The following is an 18,447-nucleotide window of genomic DNA, read 5'->3' as shown; positions in this document are numbered from 1 at the left end:
GAATTTAACAGTGGTCTAGGTAGGTCCGCTGAGCAAATGTTGGATAAATACATAAATAGGCAGTGTTACCTGGATTCTGTGCTGGCTGGTCTGACTTTCTGCTGGGTGGGCTGGCCTGCTGACAGGCCCCCATATTCCCTGACCTTCTAGAGGACCCCCTACCATGCTCTCACAGACCTGTGTGAATGGGGCCTAAATTATTAAGAAAGGAGTCAAAGCTAGACAGATAGAGCTCCATACCCTGAATGTCCGGAAAGGCCATCATGTAAAGCAGACTCCATTCTAGGGTGGCAGATGTAGATGCTGTCCCAGCAAAGAAGAGATCGGCTACACATATGAGCAGATTCTCATCATCAAAAGTTGAATTATGACCATCTTTCCGGTTCTGAATATAAAATGAGAAGAGATAACAAATAGGCATTCATCAATAGTCACAGATAATATGCTCGTTGCTGTACAAAGCTCAGAAACTGAAAAAATATCCATAACTGGGGTTCAAGGCATTCCTGAAAGTCATCTCTCTCCCCCACCTTAGTGGGAGGAGCTTGTGTGCATTGCTGAGTGCAAGCTGTTGTGGGGCTCCATTGACTTTACTTGCCATCGGTCATTCCCCAGTAGGATCTTTATAAATTGCATCACTGACATATTTTTCCCACATTTTTAGAAATTGTACATCAAGGTATATATATATATATATATATATATATATATATCTCACTAATATTATAAATGCGAAAGTTTTGTTGTTTTGCACTGAAGCACCACAGCACACCTTGTATTGTGTTATGGCCATGGCTACATAATTGGGTGTGGTCAATGACATATTTTGCTGCCTTAAATTGACAGCCATGACACTTTATATCAGTTTGAATATAAATCTGATTGAGTGCCTGAAACACCATAGCCCTTCTAAAACAGCTTAAAAACACAAAAACGAGAGGTAGTGTAACCGACCAATCGATTACTATCACAAGGAGAGAGTTCCCTTATTACTCTTAAAGCGGAAGGACAGCGACTGACCAGGAGGATAAACTGGTGAAAAATAACAATTGATTTTATTTGGCAAACAAAGAAATAATGTCCACTAACATGCAGAACAAGAATACAAACCCCCAATTGAAATCCTCAATATCAAGACCACCCTTGAAATACACTAAATTAATGAAGTAAAATAAGCAACAAATTCAGAGTTCACACTTCTTGCTTGAAGATCTAGCACCTGAAAAGAAAAAGGTTACTTCCTAAAATATCATTAGAGGCTACTACACTTGGACCTTGCTTGAAGTTCCTGCACCTGTAGGAAAAACAAAGAACAAAACACAGCAAATACACATTTCACAATACTTCATCAGACCTTTTTCTTCATCTCACTCTCAATACGTCTATAGCGATACAGTTTTCTCTTTCCTATCTAAAAATATGTATGCATACATGTATGTGAACAAATACACTTGAGAGAAACCAAATAGGAAATGGACTAATGCTTCTGGTTGGGTAGATAAGTAGTGACTGACTCGAAGTAGTCCTTACTGTATGGTAATGACCCTAACAGTCTTCAGTTCCTTGCAAAAGTCTTATCTAACCATACAGTGGCTATGAATTCATATTCACACTTAAGCCTGTATATGATCATGGAGTAGGGGTACCCCTTTAAAAGAACTGATGATAAGTTGCTGATGAAAGATCTTTTCCTGAAGCAGGTGATAGCTTATAATAACTTTACTTTACTTTACATGCAGCACACTCCAAGATGCCAGTTCAATAACTCTGAAGTAAGTTTCTTCCCTTTATTGTTATCAAAGTTTTTCTTTTTCCTGTATGTCACATATGTAAGTATCAATTCTCTCCTTTTATTACTTCTCACTGCAGGTTGGTTTAAGCTCTAAATGCAATCACTTAACTTGCAGAACACACAGAACACAGCAACAGATCTGTTCACGGGTAAGTTCCTATTTTTCTCCCATGAACTGATAAATTTCTTTACTAATGTATTATTCTCTTTTCTCCACACAGAGAGATTAACACTCCAAAAATTTTGTCAGGTAAGTGTCTTTTCCACTCATATCAGGCAGAGCCACACTGGGGATTATTCTTGAGGCATATGCACAGTCAATGTACAGAGCAATTGCATTCAAACACGTTAAAAAGGGGCGATGGGAAAAAAGGGCGCCGGGTTTTTAACGATAAACATGGATTACGTTTAAAAATGTATTTCGTTTAAAAGTAATGTTTTTAAACGTTATAAATCATTAAATAATGTGTATTAAATCGGCAATTGTAAAAACGTTAATCTTTCGTTTAAATAATGAAACGCATAATAACGTTTAAAAAGAAATTACTAAGTAACCCTCCCTGTACCTACCCCTAACCCCTAGACCCCCCTGTTGATGCCTAAACCTAAGACCCCCCCTGTTGGTGCCTAAGTAACCCTCCCTGTACCTACCCCTAACCCCTAGACCCCCCTGTTAGTGCCTAAACCTAAGACCCCCCTGTTGGTGCCTAAACCTAAGACCCCCCTGTTAGTGCCTAAACCTAAGACCCCCCTGTTGGTGCCTAAACCTAAGACCCCCCTGTTGGTGCCTAAACCTAAGACCCCCCTGTTAGTGCCTAAACCTAAGACCCCCCTGTTGGTGCCTAAACCTAAGACCCCCTGTTGGTGCCTAAACCTAAGACCCCCCTGTTGGTGCCTAAACCTAAGACCCCCCTGTTGGTGCCTAAACCTAAGACCCCCCTGTAATTTTTTTCGTTTAAAAATAATGTAAAAAAAAAAAAAAAAAAAAGTAATGTTTTTCGTTTAAAAATAATGTTTGGGAAAAATATTGTACTGGTTTTCGTTTAAAAATAATATTTAAACATGTATAAATCATTAAATAATGTGTAATCATGAGAAACAGTAATAAAACATTAAGTCTCCGGGCGCCGCTTTTAAAACGTTAGTTTTCTCCGGCGCCCTTTTTTCCTACCGGGCGCCCATTAAACGATATTTATTATAGAAGTGAATGGCGGCGCCCGATTTGTCCACTAGCCTCAGGCGCCCGAATTTACTGTTTCCCAGGCTGACTGGCTTTACTGTGGAGAGACAGATTAATAATCAGTACCAGTGAGTGCACACACAGATTCTCTCACTGATCAGCTCTGTGGTGACAGGTAGGGAAACACAGTCATTGATTCACATTATACAGTACTCTGGTGTTGCTATGACAACATTTCTTTCTTTTCTCCTCACACACACTGTATATATATTATCTAACTGTAGAGAATCAGACGAAGAAGATTTAGCTGATTTGATTTGACAGTCTGATTTTTGTGTCATTACTATTAGGAAAACTCCTGTCACCTTCTTTCTGTGTTTCTGTGTGGTGAAATTTCACTTATCTGTAAATTTTTCCTGAAGCGGTCTCCTTGGCCTTGCTGAGCTATCTCTCACTCCTCTGTGGATGAGGTGTCTCCCTGTTTTGACTCAGGGAGCTGTCTCTCATGGTCCCCTTTCTGTGTGTCATCAGTGAGCTAAATTCCTCTGCTACTGAATGCCATTTCTCTCTCTGTCAGCTCAGTTTCTCCCCCTCTGGTCTCTGTCATCTCTCCTCACGCTGCCTGTGTCACATTCTGAGTAGTGTTGTCCGGATCATGAACGATTCGGATCTTTGATCCGAATCTATTTTATGAGTCGATCATCCGAATCATCAAAATGAGTGATTCGGATCGTAAAAGGGGCGGGGCCAGGAGCGACACGCCCCCTCTCAGCGGGCAGCGGGGTTCGGGAAGCAGAGCAGGGATGGATTGCTGAGTTGGAGAGGAGCCAGCCTTGCAGGGAGACAGGTAGATCCGTAGATGAGAGAGAGGGGACATGGGTGCCACTGCCAGATATGTGTAGAGCACACATACTGGCTATAATGTGCTGCCCATTATAGGCTGGTTGTTCCGTAGCTATCCACAGTGATCACATGGGAAGCTTTTGGCTCAGCACAGCTCAGTAACTTTGCAGACAGTGTGATTGAAAGGCAATATAATCCTCCTCCTGCACTCAGCACTAAACAGCTGCACTTATCTTCTGGGAATGCTTTCTTTCACTGTGCGACCTTTTCTTTCAAAGTGTACAGATGAACATATAGGTGAAATATATGTAAAGCATGTGATTTGCAGCATATGGGTATTACGTGCAAACATTTCTGCTCTCTGCTCGTCCCTCCTCCCTTCTCTGTCCACTCCCTGCCCTCTGTCCATCTTCTCCCCTTTTCTGTGTGTCCACTTCCTCCCCGTCTCCTGTCCACAGACCTGTCCTGCTGTTCATTTCACCCCTGAATGCTTCCGGTAGTAAAATGATCCGAGATTCGGATCAAAGATCCGGATCTCTTCAATGATCCAATTCGAATCATCCGGATCATTGAAAAGATCCGAACTTCCCATCTCTAATTCTGAGGTAACAATCAGAGAGGGCTTGCCTCTTCAGCTGGAGGGGCGTTCCCAACCTGTGTAACTGACACCCGCCCCCTGACTGAGAGCAGAACAGCCATCTTGAGTGCTGGCTGCTTGCTCTGTGTAAATACAGCCTGTGCCAGCACTAATTCTCATAGCTGATGCTGGCCAGGAATAAAAATACATGTTTTTTTTTATAAATCAAAGAAGCTGCACTATTTGTAGCAGGGCTACAGTAGAGGTGGAATTACCTCTCTGGGAATGGATGCCACTAGTGACAGTATTGCAACCAAAAAAAATAAAAAAAAGAGGCCCAGGTATACTACTGAGGCCTGGCAGATATCCTTTTGTGCTTCCATTTGCCTGATGAAGCTGGCTGAGAGTCCTAAAACGCGTGGCAAAACAGGCCATAATCTCACTAATATTATAAATGCGAAAGTTTGTATGTTTGTTACTTTTGTTACTCAATCACGCAACAATGGCTGAACGAATTTGAATGAAATTTGGCACACACATAGTACATTACCTGGAATAACATATAGGATACTTTTTATCACCATAACCAAAAAGTGGGCGGAGACAAATACAAATTTCACTGCGACATGTAAACTGCAGCCATTAGGTTTATTGGGTTTAGGCATTAGGCAGACTGTGTGTGTGGGGGTTAGGCTAGGTTTCCATTTGTGCGGCGGCATGCGTCTTGCGAGACGCGATGCCGGCACAGCTGTTGCCTCTCGCAGCCGAATCCCTCTAGCCGTGCTATGCACGGCTATGGGATTCGGACAGCTACGGACGAAATTATGCTGCAGGGCCTCAGATTTTTCCTCGGCCACGAATTCGGATGGCTCTCATAGACTTCTATAGGCTGCTGAAATCCATCCGAATTCGTGGGCGGGGAATCGGCCTGGATTCGCAGCAGTGGAAACCCGGCCTAAGGTTTAGGAATTACGTAGGTAGTGTGTGCGGGGGAGGGCTAGGTTTAGGCAGGTACTGTGTGCTTTAGGCTTTCAGCAGGTAGTGTGTGTCAGTGTGTGTGTGTGTGTGTGTGTGTGTGTGTGTGGGGGGGGGGGGGGTTAGGTAGAGTGACCATATTTTTGTGGGTCCAACCTGGGACGGGGGGGGGGGGGGGGGGCGGCGCGCTGCGCGCGCCGCGGCGAAAAGTGGGAAGGAGTGAGGAGCACGCAGCGGCGAAGACTGGGGGAGCCGAAAAAATGGGCGTGGCCATGACATTGTATGGGCGGAGCTAACGTAATGATGTAACAGCGAGGCATAAGAAAGCAGTGTTTACGCCATGATGTGGACAAACGAGACTTTGTATCATGGGTGTGCAGAAACTGTGTGATGCTAATAGTATACCGTAACCACAAAGCAGCAAACATAGCCATCTATGACCATTAAATAATAAATGCAGTAACAGTTACCCCGGACACCAGAAAATAAACGCAATAGGCAACATGTCAGTATAAAATAAATGCAATGCGGGCAAACATGTCAGTACAAAATAAACGCAATGCGGGCAACATGTCAGTACAAAATAAACGCACTGCGGGCAAACATTTCACCAGAAAAGAAACGCACTGCGGCCAAACATTTCACCAGAAAAGAAACGCACTGCGGCCAAACATTTCCCCAGAAAAGAAACGCACTGCGGCCAAACATTTCACCAGAAAAGAAACGCAATGCGGGCAAACATTTCGCCAGAAAAGAAACGCACTGCGGGCAAACATTTCGCCAGAAAAGAAACGCAATGCGGGCAAACATTTCGCCAGAAAAGAAACGCACTGCGGGCAAACATTTCACCAGAAAAGAAACGCACTGCGGCCAAACATTTCACCAGAAAAGAAACGCAATGCGGCAAACATTTCGCCAGAAAAGAAACGCACTGCGGGCAAACATTTCGCCAGAAAAGAAACGCACTGCAGGCAAACATTTCGCCAGAAAAGAAACGCACTGCAGGCAAACATTTCGCCAGAAAAGAAACAATGCGGGCAAACAATAACATTTCACTAGAAAAGAAACAATGCGGGCAAACATTTCACCAGAAAAGAAACAATGCGGGCAAACATTTCACCTGTAAAAGAAACAATGCGGGCAAACATTTCACCTGGAAAAGAAAGCATTTACTCACCTGGCAGAAGTGTCCGGCCTCTGGCGCGCTGCTCCGTCCCGGGACTGTCTTCCTCCTCCTGCAGTCTCCCACGCTGACAGGGCTACGGCAAGATGGCGCCCGAAGCCCTGTACTAGTGACACAAATAGGTCTCCAGTACAGGGCTTCGGCAGCCATCTTGCCGTAGCCCTGCTCTGCTCTGCCGGTGTCGGAACAGACACCGGAAGAGGAGGCTGGAGCGGGGCTGCAGGCAATGAACTGGCACGGCGTCTATAGACGCCGCTGCCAGTTCATTGAGGAGAGAGTGGCCAGAGTCCCGAGGCCGGGACGTCCCGCTGCTGAAAGCGGGACGTTTCCCGGGACCTCATTAAGCCTGGGACAGCGGACCCCGAATCCGGGACGTGTCCCGGGCAATCCGGGACGTCTGGTCACTCTAGGTTAGGCATTCGGCAAGTAGTGTGTGCAGGCGGGTGGGGAGTGTTAGGTTTAGGCATTCAACAGGTAGTGTGTGTGTGTGTGTGGGGGGGGTATATGTTTAGCGGCATTAGGCAGGTAGTGTGGGTGTGTGTGTGGGGAAGGGGGGGGGAGTTAGGTTTAGACATTAGACAGGTAGGGTGTGTGTGTGTGTGTGTGTGTGTGTGTGTGTGTGTGGGGGGGGTTATGTGTAGGCATTAGGCAGGTAGTGTGTGTGTGTGTGTGTGTGGGGGGGGGGGGGGTAGGTTTAGACACTAGGCAGGTAGTGTGTATGTGTGTGTGTGTGTGTGGGGGGGGGGGGTATATGTTTAGGCATTAGGGAGGTAATGTGTGTGGGTGTGTGTGTGTGTGTGTGGGGGGGGGGGGGGGTATATGTTTAGGCATTAGGGAGGTAATGTGTGTGGGTGTGTGTGTGTGTGTGTGGGGGGGGGGGGTAGGTTTAGACATTAGGCAGGTAGTGTGTGTGTGAGGGGGGTTAGGTTTATGTTTAGGCATTAGGCTGGTAGTGTGTGTGTGTGTGTGTGTGTGGGGGGGGGGCTTAAGGTTAGGCGTCGGGTGCAAGGGTCCTGTGTGGGAGTATGGTTAGGTTTAGCCAGTAAAATTACCGATATATATATATATATATATATATATATATATATATATTACTGTATATACATATATATGTAGTGAAATACCAATGTTTTACACTTAAAGTGGACCTGAACTCATAAGTCCTCTCTACTCTAAAAGATATGCAACAGCATAATAACCTTTAAACAAAAAACATTTCGTTACAGCTGATACAAATCCTACAATAAATCTGCACAGTTTTTACTTCCCTTGTACTTTCAAATGGCTTTATCTACCATCTCTGCCATGGCAATCATGTGACACAGGGGAGAGATCAAATTACAGATTGTGATTAGGCACAAACGAGGGGGAATTAAACAGTTTAAACTCTCTAAATACATACAGGGTGCATTCCTCTAGGTTTTACTTTTGTCCTGGACAACAGTCCAGGTCCACTTTAAATAGTAAAATATCAGAATATCAGTATTACATACCAATATTTTACTAACTGCATTACTGGCCGCCCAAATTTCCAGGCGCCTTTTTTGTATGCATGCGTAATATTATCCATATACTGCTATAGGCAATACACGCCGCCAATTTCCTTGCAGCTATATTAAATATAAGATATATTCACATGTCATGGCTAAATATTTTTAATTTCTTTTGCATTGTATGCAGAGACGGTGCTGCCATTAGGGCAAGGAGGGCAATTGCCCCAGGGTCCCGACCACTCCTGGGCTCCCAGGCTGTCAGACCTCCAGACGGTCTTCCGCGTCACCTGCATATTCTGCAGCTGAGCTGCCTTGTAACAACTCACCTGTCCCATTAGCTGCTCCTTTCTGATCTCCGTCTTCAGCCACGCTGCCTATGTCTCCTGTATCCCTGGTGCATGTTATTTACAAATAACATGCTCTGGACGAAAAAAAGACGCAGGCAACTGGTCTGAACACGGAGATCAGAATGGAGCAGCTGATGGGACAGGTGAGTTGTTACAAGGCAGTTCAGCTATGGAACATGTGGGGGCCACAGAGAGCACTCAGCGGGAGGCCCCCAGTGGAGCAGTGTACCCCCAGTGGAGAAGGGCCCAGGGGCTGACTTTTCTTGTGGGGGGGGGGGGGGGAAGGGGCGAAGCAGCTCATTTCGGTGCCCAGCGCTCAGCGCTGAAGCTGGGTGCAGCCATAGCACTAGTGCTATGCTATGCTCCCCGCGCAAGGGTAATTGGGGATCTGGCGGTCGTCAGACCCCAAGTTTCATCTCCCTTCGAGTTGCTACAACTCAGAGGGAGAATAGTATTTAACACCACTGGGGTTTGAGACATTCGGCTCACCCTGCGCACAGCCCCTGAGCTACTTTTGCCCCAGGCGCCCGCGTGGCTTACATCGGCCCAGGTTGTAAATGATGTCTTTGTGCTGTATGGAAGCAATGCTGTACGTTGCAGTTATTTTACAAAAACATTACCTTATCAAGTTCCTCCAGATAGCAGTCTATGTAGTCTCTGGGATCGCCAGGTACTCTGGTTACCCTGTGTTCCTCTAAAACCTTTCTGATGAAGTCAAATACTATGTTTGAATTCTTGAATATCTTCTGATGTGGCAAAGGGAGGTATTTAATAAATCCAAATGCATTGTAAAGCTGAGAGGAGAAAGCAACAGTAATTATACTTTGCATGCAGAGTGTATTACATAAGGTCACTGTCAGGGCAGTTTCTAGGGTAAATTTCACCCAGGGCGAGGGTAAAAATCGCCTCCAATATAGGTAGTCAGTATAGTTGCCCCCAGTATAGATTAGATAGGTATGTGCCCCAGTATAGGCTAGATAGGTAGGTGCCCCAAGTAAAGGTTAGATAGGTAGGTGCCCTCAGCGGTGGGGGAGTGGGCATAGTAGGGGGCGCACTGGGGAGGGGGGGGGGTGAAGCTCAGCCTCTGTTGATGGTGGACCTTGTCCCGGCCCTGATGTGCCAGTAAAGACGCATCGGTAAGATACAGCCTCAGAATGCAATTCTAAGGGGGGAAGAGTCCACTCATTCCTTTGTACTTGTATACCTCTATGATGTATGATCACACAGCCACCTGTTGACCTACCTGAGCCCAGAATCCACCAGCCATTTTCATATTCTCATGGACAATATTAAGAATACTTCGGAATGTTGGGTCATCATATTCATAGCGTCTCCCAAATACCATAAAACTAATTATATTGGACACAGCATTATCAATTATAACACGAGGGTCAAGTATTTCATCTGCAAAGAAAACCAATACATTGTCATCACCAGCACTAAAACCTGAACTTGAATTTTTAATGATTTTTGGTGGCAACAGAGAAGTTCAACAGGAACTTTTTTTTCCAGTTATCAGTTATTTCACTTATTTTTTTCACTTAGTTTTCAATCATCACTCTTGTTCTCCCTTTTCCCACTCTTGAAATCTCATACACTAATAACTACGACCCCACTTTTGCTTGCAGCTTTCTCAATTTGCTGTAGTAACTGCACTTCCTGCATCTCATTGAAAGTGGACCTGAACACAGAACTTCCACTCTGCTCTAAAAATATGCAACAGCATAATAACCTTTAAAGAAAAACATTTATTTGTTACAGCTGATACAAAACCTGCAATACATCTGCTGTCTGTCTACTTCTTGCTTTCATGGAAGCAGACATATTAACATCCTGTGTTTACCAATTAATTCTCCGCCTTGGCAGACAGCTGACTCATCTGAGATATCAAATTACAACTTGTGCTTAGTCACAGATGAGGGGGAATTAGACAGGCTAAATTCTCTAAATACATACAGGGTACATTTCTATATGTTTTCTTTCTGTTCTGTGCAAGGGTTCAGGTCCACTTCAAAGGGCAACTACCATACTGTATATCATGGGATAGAAGTCACTAGCATGTATAAGTTGACCCCTAAATTTGACCCTTTTCAGCTGGAATTTTTAAATTACTCAAGTATAAGTCTACCCAGCAAAGTTAATGGCTGCACTTGGAACCAGGAGGGGTTAATTGTTGTACTGTCTGAAGTATTGCCTCCTGGCCTCAAGTGCAGCCAATAATTCCTCCAGGTCTAGACTAGCCATTTGCCCTTTTGGTCCCCCTGACCCCATCCCTTCTGGTAATTAGAGTGCCAGTATCTGTCCTACCTGCCCCCCCCCCCCCCCATTTATTTGTTAATTAATGTATGTATGCTATAACATCCCCCTGCTTCTTATGGTGGCCACATTTCCCTGCCTTGCCTCTCTCTGTACGAAGTACATGATGTTGTACTAGCCGTGTGTAGCATCAAAGCAGAGAAGGCGTTCTGAGTGGCGATCTGGTATCAGTGCACAGGAGCTGATGTACTTGGTTACCTGTAATAGTAATAAATGACAAAGCACTCACTGTGTGAAAGAACAATATGGTTGTGGTCTAATGGAACAATTTCACCTGATATGGTGCAAATCGCTGCAGCCTTGAGCATGTTTGTCCCAGCCAGAGACCTGGCATCTGGCAAACTTTATAAGGTGTAGGTCTCTGTTGCTGCTCCAGCGTCCGCTAGGCAGTGGCTTACCTACCACAGGGCTGCAGGTGCTTTCAGCACTGGATGTAGCCATGACTAGGGGTGCTGCTGTGGTGCTCAGTCACTGTGTTCTTCCACCTGGGACCTTTTTTATATTTCGGGCAACATTCAGGAAAATAGCAGCAGGCAGTGCATGTGACTGTACTACTTCCTGCACTAGATGTAGCACTCCCATCCCTTCCTGTCCAGTGGGCAATGTGTTTCCTTGCTCTCTACACACAGCCTGCAGTGAGTGGATGTGCAGAGCAGCAGGGTGAGTAGAGAGAACAAGTGCTGTGCTGCAGCTGGGACATTAGCAGGGAGAGGTGGCAGGATGTGTTTAGTGCTTCGCAAGTTGTCTGTCATTAGTAGCCATGTGCACTAGCTGCTGTAATACCAGAGTGCCCTGGACTATTGTTTTTTTATCCTGATCAGAGTAATTAATCAATCAATAATGCAGGGCAGTCTGCTGTTGCAGAAGCCAGTGTACAGGTGCTGCGTGACAGCAGACTTCTGTAGTGTGCAGAGAAGCAAGCTCCAGGCAATGTAGATTAGCTTGATTGCATGTAATCTTATCTCATTTCCCAGCTCCCCCACCCACAGCATGTCTCTGCCAAACAACACTGGTGAAGTCTGCAGTCCTGATGAGAGTCCTTCCTGCCATTTCTCCTCTACCACCAGGCTCTCTATCTTGTGCCGCTACCTCTTTACCCCCCCCCCCCCCCCCCCCCCTTGCATCCCTCTCTTTCATATGTCACTCTTCTCTGAGGGCCCGTTTCCACCATAGCGTTGCGGAATCGCCTGCATTCCACCGTGGACGAAATCGCATGCGGGTGCGATTTTGCATGCGTTTTTGCCACGATTTCGCATGCGATTCCGCATAGGTAAGGCTGTATGCGAATTTAACCATGTCACTGCCTGAGTAAATTAACATTAATACCTATGGAGCAAAAAACGCATGGTCACCCTGCATGCGATTTCCCTATTAGTTACATTAGCGGCGATTCGCGCACATTCCTTCTGCACGCGAAATCTGACGCCCCTGCCGTGCAGATTTCTTCCGCACCAAAAAACGCTGCCGCAGCCGCACAAGTGGAAACAGCCCCTTCCACTTACATTGCCTATGCGAATCCGCGTGCAGTGCCCGCATGCGGATTCACTATAGTGGAAACGAGCCCTGACTGTCCTCAGAGGAGCTCATAATCTAATCGTACAATAGTCATAGTCTTATGTCCTACAATATTGTTATTGTGTATTTATATTGCACTGACACCTTCTGCAGTGCTGTATAGAGTAAAGAGCGGTTAGCTCCGTCCACATCCTGACTACTCCTTTTCCCCCAAATCCCCCAAAATTTGCAGCAACACGCTCGGCGCCCCAACCCACCAACCCTCCCATGAAAAAAATTGGTGGTTTTTTTTTTGGAGAGAGAGGTGTTATGTGTCTGTAAATAATCAGCACCGGGTGTCAAATTCCCTAAATACGCCCCTCCCCGGCACACACTACCTGCCTGACGCCTAACCCCCCCCCCCCCCACACACACACACACACTAACTGCCTGACGCCTAACCCTAAACCACCCCCGCACACACTACCTGCCGGATGCCAAACCCTAAACCCTCCCCCCGCACACACTACCTGCCTGACGCCTAACCCTAACACTTCCCCCACACACACACACGTACACACACTACCTGCCTGATGCCTAACTCCAAAACACACACACCCACACTACCTGCCTGACCCCTAACTACCCCTAAACACAAACTACACCTGCTTGGTAACCCCAGCCGCCTGCCATAGGCGCCTATAGAAATATCAGCATTGAGCCCTAGATTGGGTGCCCAGTAAATAACGGGCGCTGGGCGCCCAGATTATGGCACCATGCTGATACTTCTATAGGTGCCTATGGTGGTGCCCAAAATTCCGGTGCTACACATACACACAGATCCTCTGAACATATCCAACAAGAGCTTGTGCAGGAGCAGGAATACGGCCGCGCCTGTGCAGAAGCTGATCATCCATGAGTGGCTCTTTGCTACTGCACAGGTGCGGAGATACTTGCGCAGGTACAGTACAGCATGACAGGGAGCCCGGCCACAAAGTAAAAGAGGGTCCCAGCCAGTGGTGGTGAGGTTGAGGAGGACGTGGGAAGCCTCTGGGGGACCAAGAGGCATTCCTCTTCTTTAGTAACTACCATATATACTCGTGTATAAGCCGACCAGTGTATAAGCTGAGATACCCACTTTTTCCCCAGAAACCAGGAAAAAGTGATTGACATGCATATAAGCCCCCTCCCCAGTATAGCGGCCTGCATGGTATAAATAGTCAGATGTGCCCTCACAGTATGAGGCATTCCTATACCCTGGATAATTAGCCAGATGTGCCCTCTAGTTTGAGGCAGCCCATCCTCCCTGTAGACAGATGTGTCCCAAGGTGTTAGCAGCCCTTCTCCCCATTGTGGTGTCTGCTGTGTCTGTGTCCTTGGCAATTGTTACTGTGGCAATACCTGTTATTAGGCTACCTGTGCCCCCTGATGCCTTTGTTGTACGGTGTGCCTGTGTCCCCAGCAATGGTTACTGTGGCTGTGCCTGTTATTAGGCTGCCTGTGTCTCCAGATGCCTTTGGTGTCCATTGTGCCTGTGTCCCCCGCAATGATTACTGTGGCAATGTCTGTTTTTAGGCTGCCTGTGACCCCTGATGCCTTTGCTGCACGCTGTGCCTGTGTTCCTCCGCAATAGTAACTGCGGTAATGTCAGTAATTAGGCTGCCTGTGACCCCAATGCCTTTGTTGCTTGCTGTGCCTGTGTCCCTCCACAATAGTTAGAGCGGCAATGTCTGTAATTAGGCTGCCTGTGACCATGATGCCTCCCCGATGCCTTTGTTTCTCGCTCTGCCTGCGTAATCCCTGCTATGATAACTGTGGCAGTGTGTATTATAAGGCTACCTTTGACCCCCGGGCTTGAGGAGTGCTCCGTGCAGCAATGTATCAGTGCCGGGTGCGCCGACGAAATAACCTAGCCGTCAAATTTTCCTACATTCAGTGACAAATGCATAGGCAGGAGGGCCTCATCGGGGATTCACTCATGCTCTCTGTACCACTCGCTATGTTTCAAGGTGCCACTGGATGACATCATGGATATGAAATATAGCGAGTTGGGGAGAGAGAGAAGAGAGAGAAGAAAGAGGAGAGAAGAGAGAGAGAGGGAGAGAGAGAGACTTTTGGAAGCATTTTAAGCCATTTTCAGGTCACTCCCGTTTTTTTATCTGTATATCCGAATCCGACCGGATATCCAAATCCAAATCCAAATCCAAAAAGCTTTATTGGCAGGACCAAATACATTTAGCATTGCCAAAGCAAAACAAGACAAAACATTAACATGGGGGGGGGGGGGGGTTGTGGGAATAGGGAAGGATATAGGGAGTTGGGGTATATAGTCCATAGGTGTGTGGATGATGTAAGGGGCAGCATGGGGGACTGGGATATACAGTCCATAGGGGGGTATTGGGGGGGAATACAGTCCATGTGGTATCATGTTCCTCTCAGTTGGTGGCAGGCTGTGACATATCGGGCAGCTATTTGCACGGTTGTTTCCTCCTCCCCCAGTAGGATGTAGAGTTTCCGCTCCTCATCTGTGGAGGTAAAATCCTGGATGTGGGCGGAGAGTCTCTGGAAGTGGGCGGTCCTCACAGGTGCATATTTGCTGCAGTGTAGCAGGAAGTGGGCCTCATCCTCCAAGACCTCCTGGTCGCATTGTCTGCACAGTCTCTCCTCCCGGGGCTTCCATGTCTGTCTGTGCCGCCCTGTCTCTATCTCCAGGCTGTGGGCACTCAGACGGTACAAACTCAAGACCTGTCTGTCTTTGTGGTGATGTAGCCTCCCCAGATATGGAGCCATTGTGTACTCCCTCTGTAGTGATTGATAGACAGCGAGTTTCTTGGAATTCTTTATGTCACTTCTCCATTCCTCTATGTATCGTTCCTTGCAGCTTTCTATAGTCTGTTTTATTTGGGCTTTTGTCAGCCTGTGTTGGTGGCCTTGGCTGGGCTGGCTGCTGATGCTTTGCTTGAGAGCGCGTGGTATGGCCTCGCCCCCCTGGCTCAGTGAGGCTTTATGGTGGTAAGTGCTGGGGTTGCTGCTCTGTATATGCGCCCAGTATGAGAGTGCCCTCTGCTGGATAGTAAGCCATAGTGGGAACCTGCCTAGCTCTGCCCGGCAAGCTGAGTTTGAAGTGCTTCGATGGACTTGGAGGAGATACTTGCAGAACTCTAGATGGAAGATTTCTGTTGGGCTGGAGTCCCATTTTGATTGGTCAGGGTAGGTGACCGGGCCCCATACCTCACTGCTATAGAGCAGGATTGGGGTGATGATGCTGTCGAATATCTTTGCCCACACTCTCACTGGTGGTTTTAGGTGGTAAAGCTGTCTTCTGATGGCATAAAATGTTCTGCGGGCTTTGTCTTTCAGGGCCTGTACTGCTGGTTTAAAGCTTCCTGATTGGTTGATCTCCAGCCCCAGGTAGGTGTAGCTGTTAGTGGACACCAGTGGGGAGCCATTTAATATAAATGAGGAGGTAGGGGTTTTATTTCCATTCTTCCTCTGGAACACCATCACTTTTGTCTTCTTTGGGTTGATGGGCAGTGCCCATGTGGTACAGAAAGTCTCCAATACTGACAGGCTGTCCTGTAGTCCTTTCTCTGTTGGGGAGAGCAGCACAAGGTCATCTGCATACAGCAGGAACTTCACCTCACGGTCATGCAGGAGGAGGTCTGGAGCTGGGGAGGATTCCAGGGCTACAGCCAGTTGGTTAATGTATATGTTAAAGAGTGTTGGGCTCAGACTGCAGCCCTGCCTGACTCCTCGACCCTGCTTGAAGAACGCACTTCTCTTCCCATCTACTTTCACACTGCATTGGTTCCCAGTATATGAACTCTTGATGACATCATAGGTTTTTCCTCCTATTCCACTCTCTAGGAGTTTTAGGAAAAGGCCTGGGTGCCACACTGAGTCAAACGCCTTCTTAAAATCAACAAAGCAAGCGTGTATTTTGCCACGTGAGTTGTGGACATGGGTCTTGATGAGGCTGTGCAGTGTGTAGATGTGGTCGGTTGTGCGGTGGTTTGGCATGAACCCGGCTTGGCTTTTGCTGAGTACGTCCTGCTGTGTGAGGAAGGAGAGGATCCTCTTATTGATGATGCTGTTAAACAGTTTCCCCAGTGTGCTGCTGACACAGATTCCTCTGTAGTTTGCTGGATCATATCTGTCTCCATTCTTGTAGATGGGTGTTATGAGCATGGGCGTCCGCAGAAAATTTTCCAGGGGGGGGCAAAAAGTGGGGAGTTAAAAATTTGGGCTGGTGTACGCGCGCCAAAAAATGGAGCTACGTCATGCGGCGCGCGTAGCGCGCCGCGCCGAAAAATGGGTGTGGTCATGAACCAGAATGTGGGTGTGGTCGTGGGTGGAGACAAGTTTACATGAACTAAGCAATGGTGGGACATTAGATTAGGACAGTGGTGGCGAACCTTTTGGAGGTCGAGTGTCCAAACTGCAAAGTCACTTTACTATCACAAAGTGCCAACAGCAATTTAAACTAAATACAAACGTTTTAACTCATACATGAACATTATGGAAAATTAAGTTGAAAATAAACTGTGAAGATAAACAATTTCATCCATCGTACTCCTGAAAAAAATTATTCATTTTTTTTAGAACCTCCCAGTTTCATTTTCTGTTTTAAAAAGCAGAAAAAGTAGGTTTAATGCTATTGTCTCATATGATGATGATTCAGCTTTTTCCATAGTCTCGCAGTTAGCAATCATGTGACCCCCAACAAGACAAATTCAGCAATCATGAGGCCCCCCCCATCAAGACAAATTCAGCAATCATGAGGCCCCCAACATGACCAACTCAGCAATCATGAGGCCCCCAACAAGACAAATTCAGCAATCATGAGGCCCCCAACAAGACAAATTCAGCAATCATGAGGCCCCCAACAAGACAAATTCAGCAATCTTGAGGCCCCCAACAAATCATGAGGCCCCCAACAAGACAAAGTCAGTAACCATGAGGCCCGCAACAAGACAAATTCAGCAGTCATGAGGCACATAAATAGACAGCTTTTCACATAAATAGGCAGAATGCCCAACTTAATATGTAGACACCTCTCACCTGGCAGCAGTTCCCCAACATACACTCAATCTGACAGCAGTGGTTCCCCAAAAATAGGTAGCCCCAGGCAGGGCCGGGCCGAGGCACAGGCTGGAGAGGCTCCAGCCTCAGGGCGCAGTGTAGGCGGGGGCGCACAATTCATTCAGCTTTCATTCCTAATTGTGTTTGAAGCAGAAAGAAATAAGAAAAGGGGATACATAGCAGTGACTGCAAGCCAGATAACTAGATATTAAGGTGTTGGGGAGGTTGTGGGCCCTGTGACACCTCTTAGTCTAATAGCAATCAGTGTGTGACGGCTGGGGTGGCAGGGATGGAGGGGCGCACTTTGGAGTCTCAGCCTTGGGTGCTGGAGGACCTTGTCCTGCCTCTGGCCCCAGGTCTATAGGTGTCCCCAGAATAGGTGGCCAGCGGTATAGATGTCCCCAGAACTGGTAGCCAGGGGTAGAGATGTCCCCAGAACAGGTAGCCAGGGGTATATGTGCCCAGTATATGTAGGCAAGGGTATATGTCCCAGTATATGTAGGCAGGGGGTATATGTCCCAGTATATGTAGCCAGGGGGATATGTCCCAGTATATGTAGGCAGGGGTATATGTCCCAGTATATGTAGCCAGGGGTATATGTCCCAGTATATGTAGGCGGGGGTATATGTCCCAGTATATGTAGGCAGGGGTATATGTCCCAGTATATGTAGGCAAGGGGTATATGTCCCAGTATATGTAGGCAGGTGTATATGTCCCAGTATATGTAGGCAGGGGTATATGTCCCAGTATATGTAGGCAGGGGTATATGTCCCAGTATATGTAGGCAGGGGTATATGTCCCAGACAGTATATGTAGGCAGGGGTATATGTAGGCAGGGGTATATGTCCCAGACAGTATATGTAGGCAGGGGTATATGTCCCAGACAGTATATGTAGGCAGGGGTATATGTCCCAGACAGTATATGTAGGCAGGGGTATATGTCCCAGACAGTATATGTAGGCAGGGGTATATGTCCCAGTATATGTAGGCAGGGGTATATGTCCCAGTATATGTAGGCAGGGGTATATGTCCCAGACAGTATATGTAGGCAGGGGTATATGTCCCAGACAGTATATGTAGGCAGGGGTATATGTAGGCAGGGGTATATGTCCCAGTATATGTAGGCAGGGGTATATGTCCCAGACAGTATATGTAGGCAGGGGTA

At 46.8% G+C, this 18,447-nt stretch overlaps 1 protein-coding gene across 1 annotated transcript in view; it reads right to left on the bottom strand.

The window, feature by feature from the left end:
* LOC137538238 (cytochrome P450 2J6-like) overlaps positions 1-18,447 on the bottom strand; it is a 199,861-nt gene that overhangs the window by 86,387 nt on the left and 95,027 nt on the right. The window contains exons 4-6 of the mRNA XM_068260286.1: positions 9,634-9,794; positions 9,011-9,184; positions 241-385 (exon numbers count right to left, since the gene is read on the bottom strand). Coding sequence (XP_068116387.1) covers positions 241-385; positions 9,011-9,184; positions 9,634-9,794 — 480 coding nt within the window. The remainder of the gene's footprint in view (positions 1-240; positions 386-9,010; positions 9,185-9,633; positions 9,795-18,447) is intronic.

This window comes from Hyperolius riggenbachi, chromosome 11 (genome assembly GCF_040937935.1).
Source record: "Hyperolius riggenbachi isolate aHypRig1 chromosome 11, aHypRig1.pri, whole genome shotgun sequence".
NCBI classification, from domain to species: domain Eukaryota; kingdom Metazoa; phylum Chordata; class Amphibia; order Anura; family Hyperoliidae; genus Hyperolius; species Hyperolius riggenbachi.
This window is presented reverse-complemented; position numbering and strand designations above follow the sequence as displayed.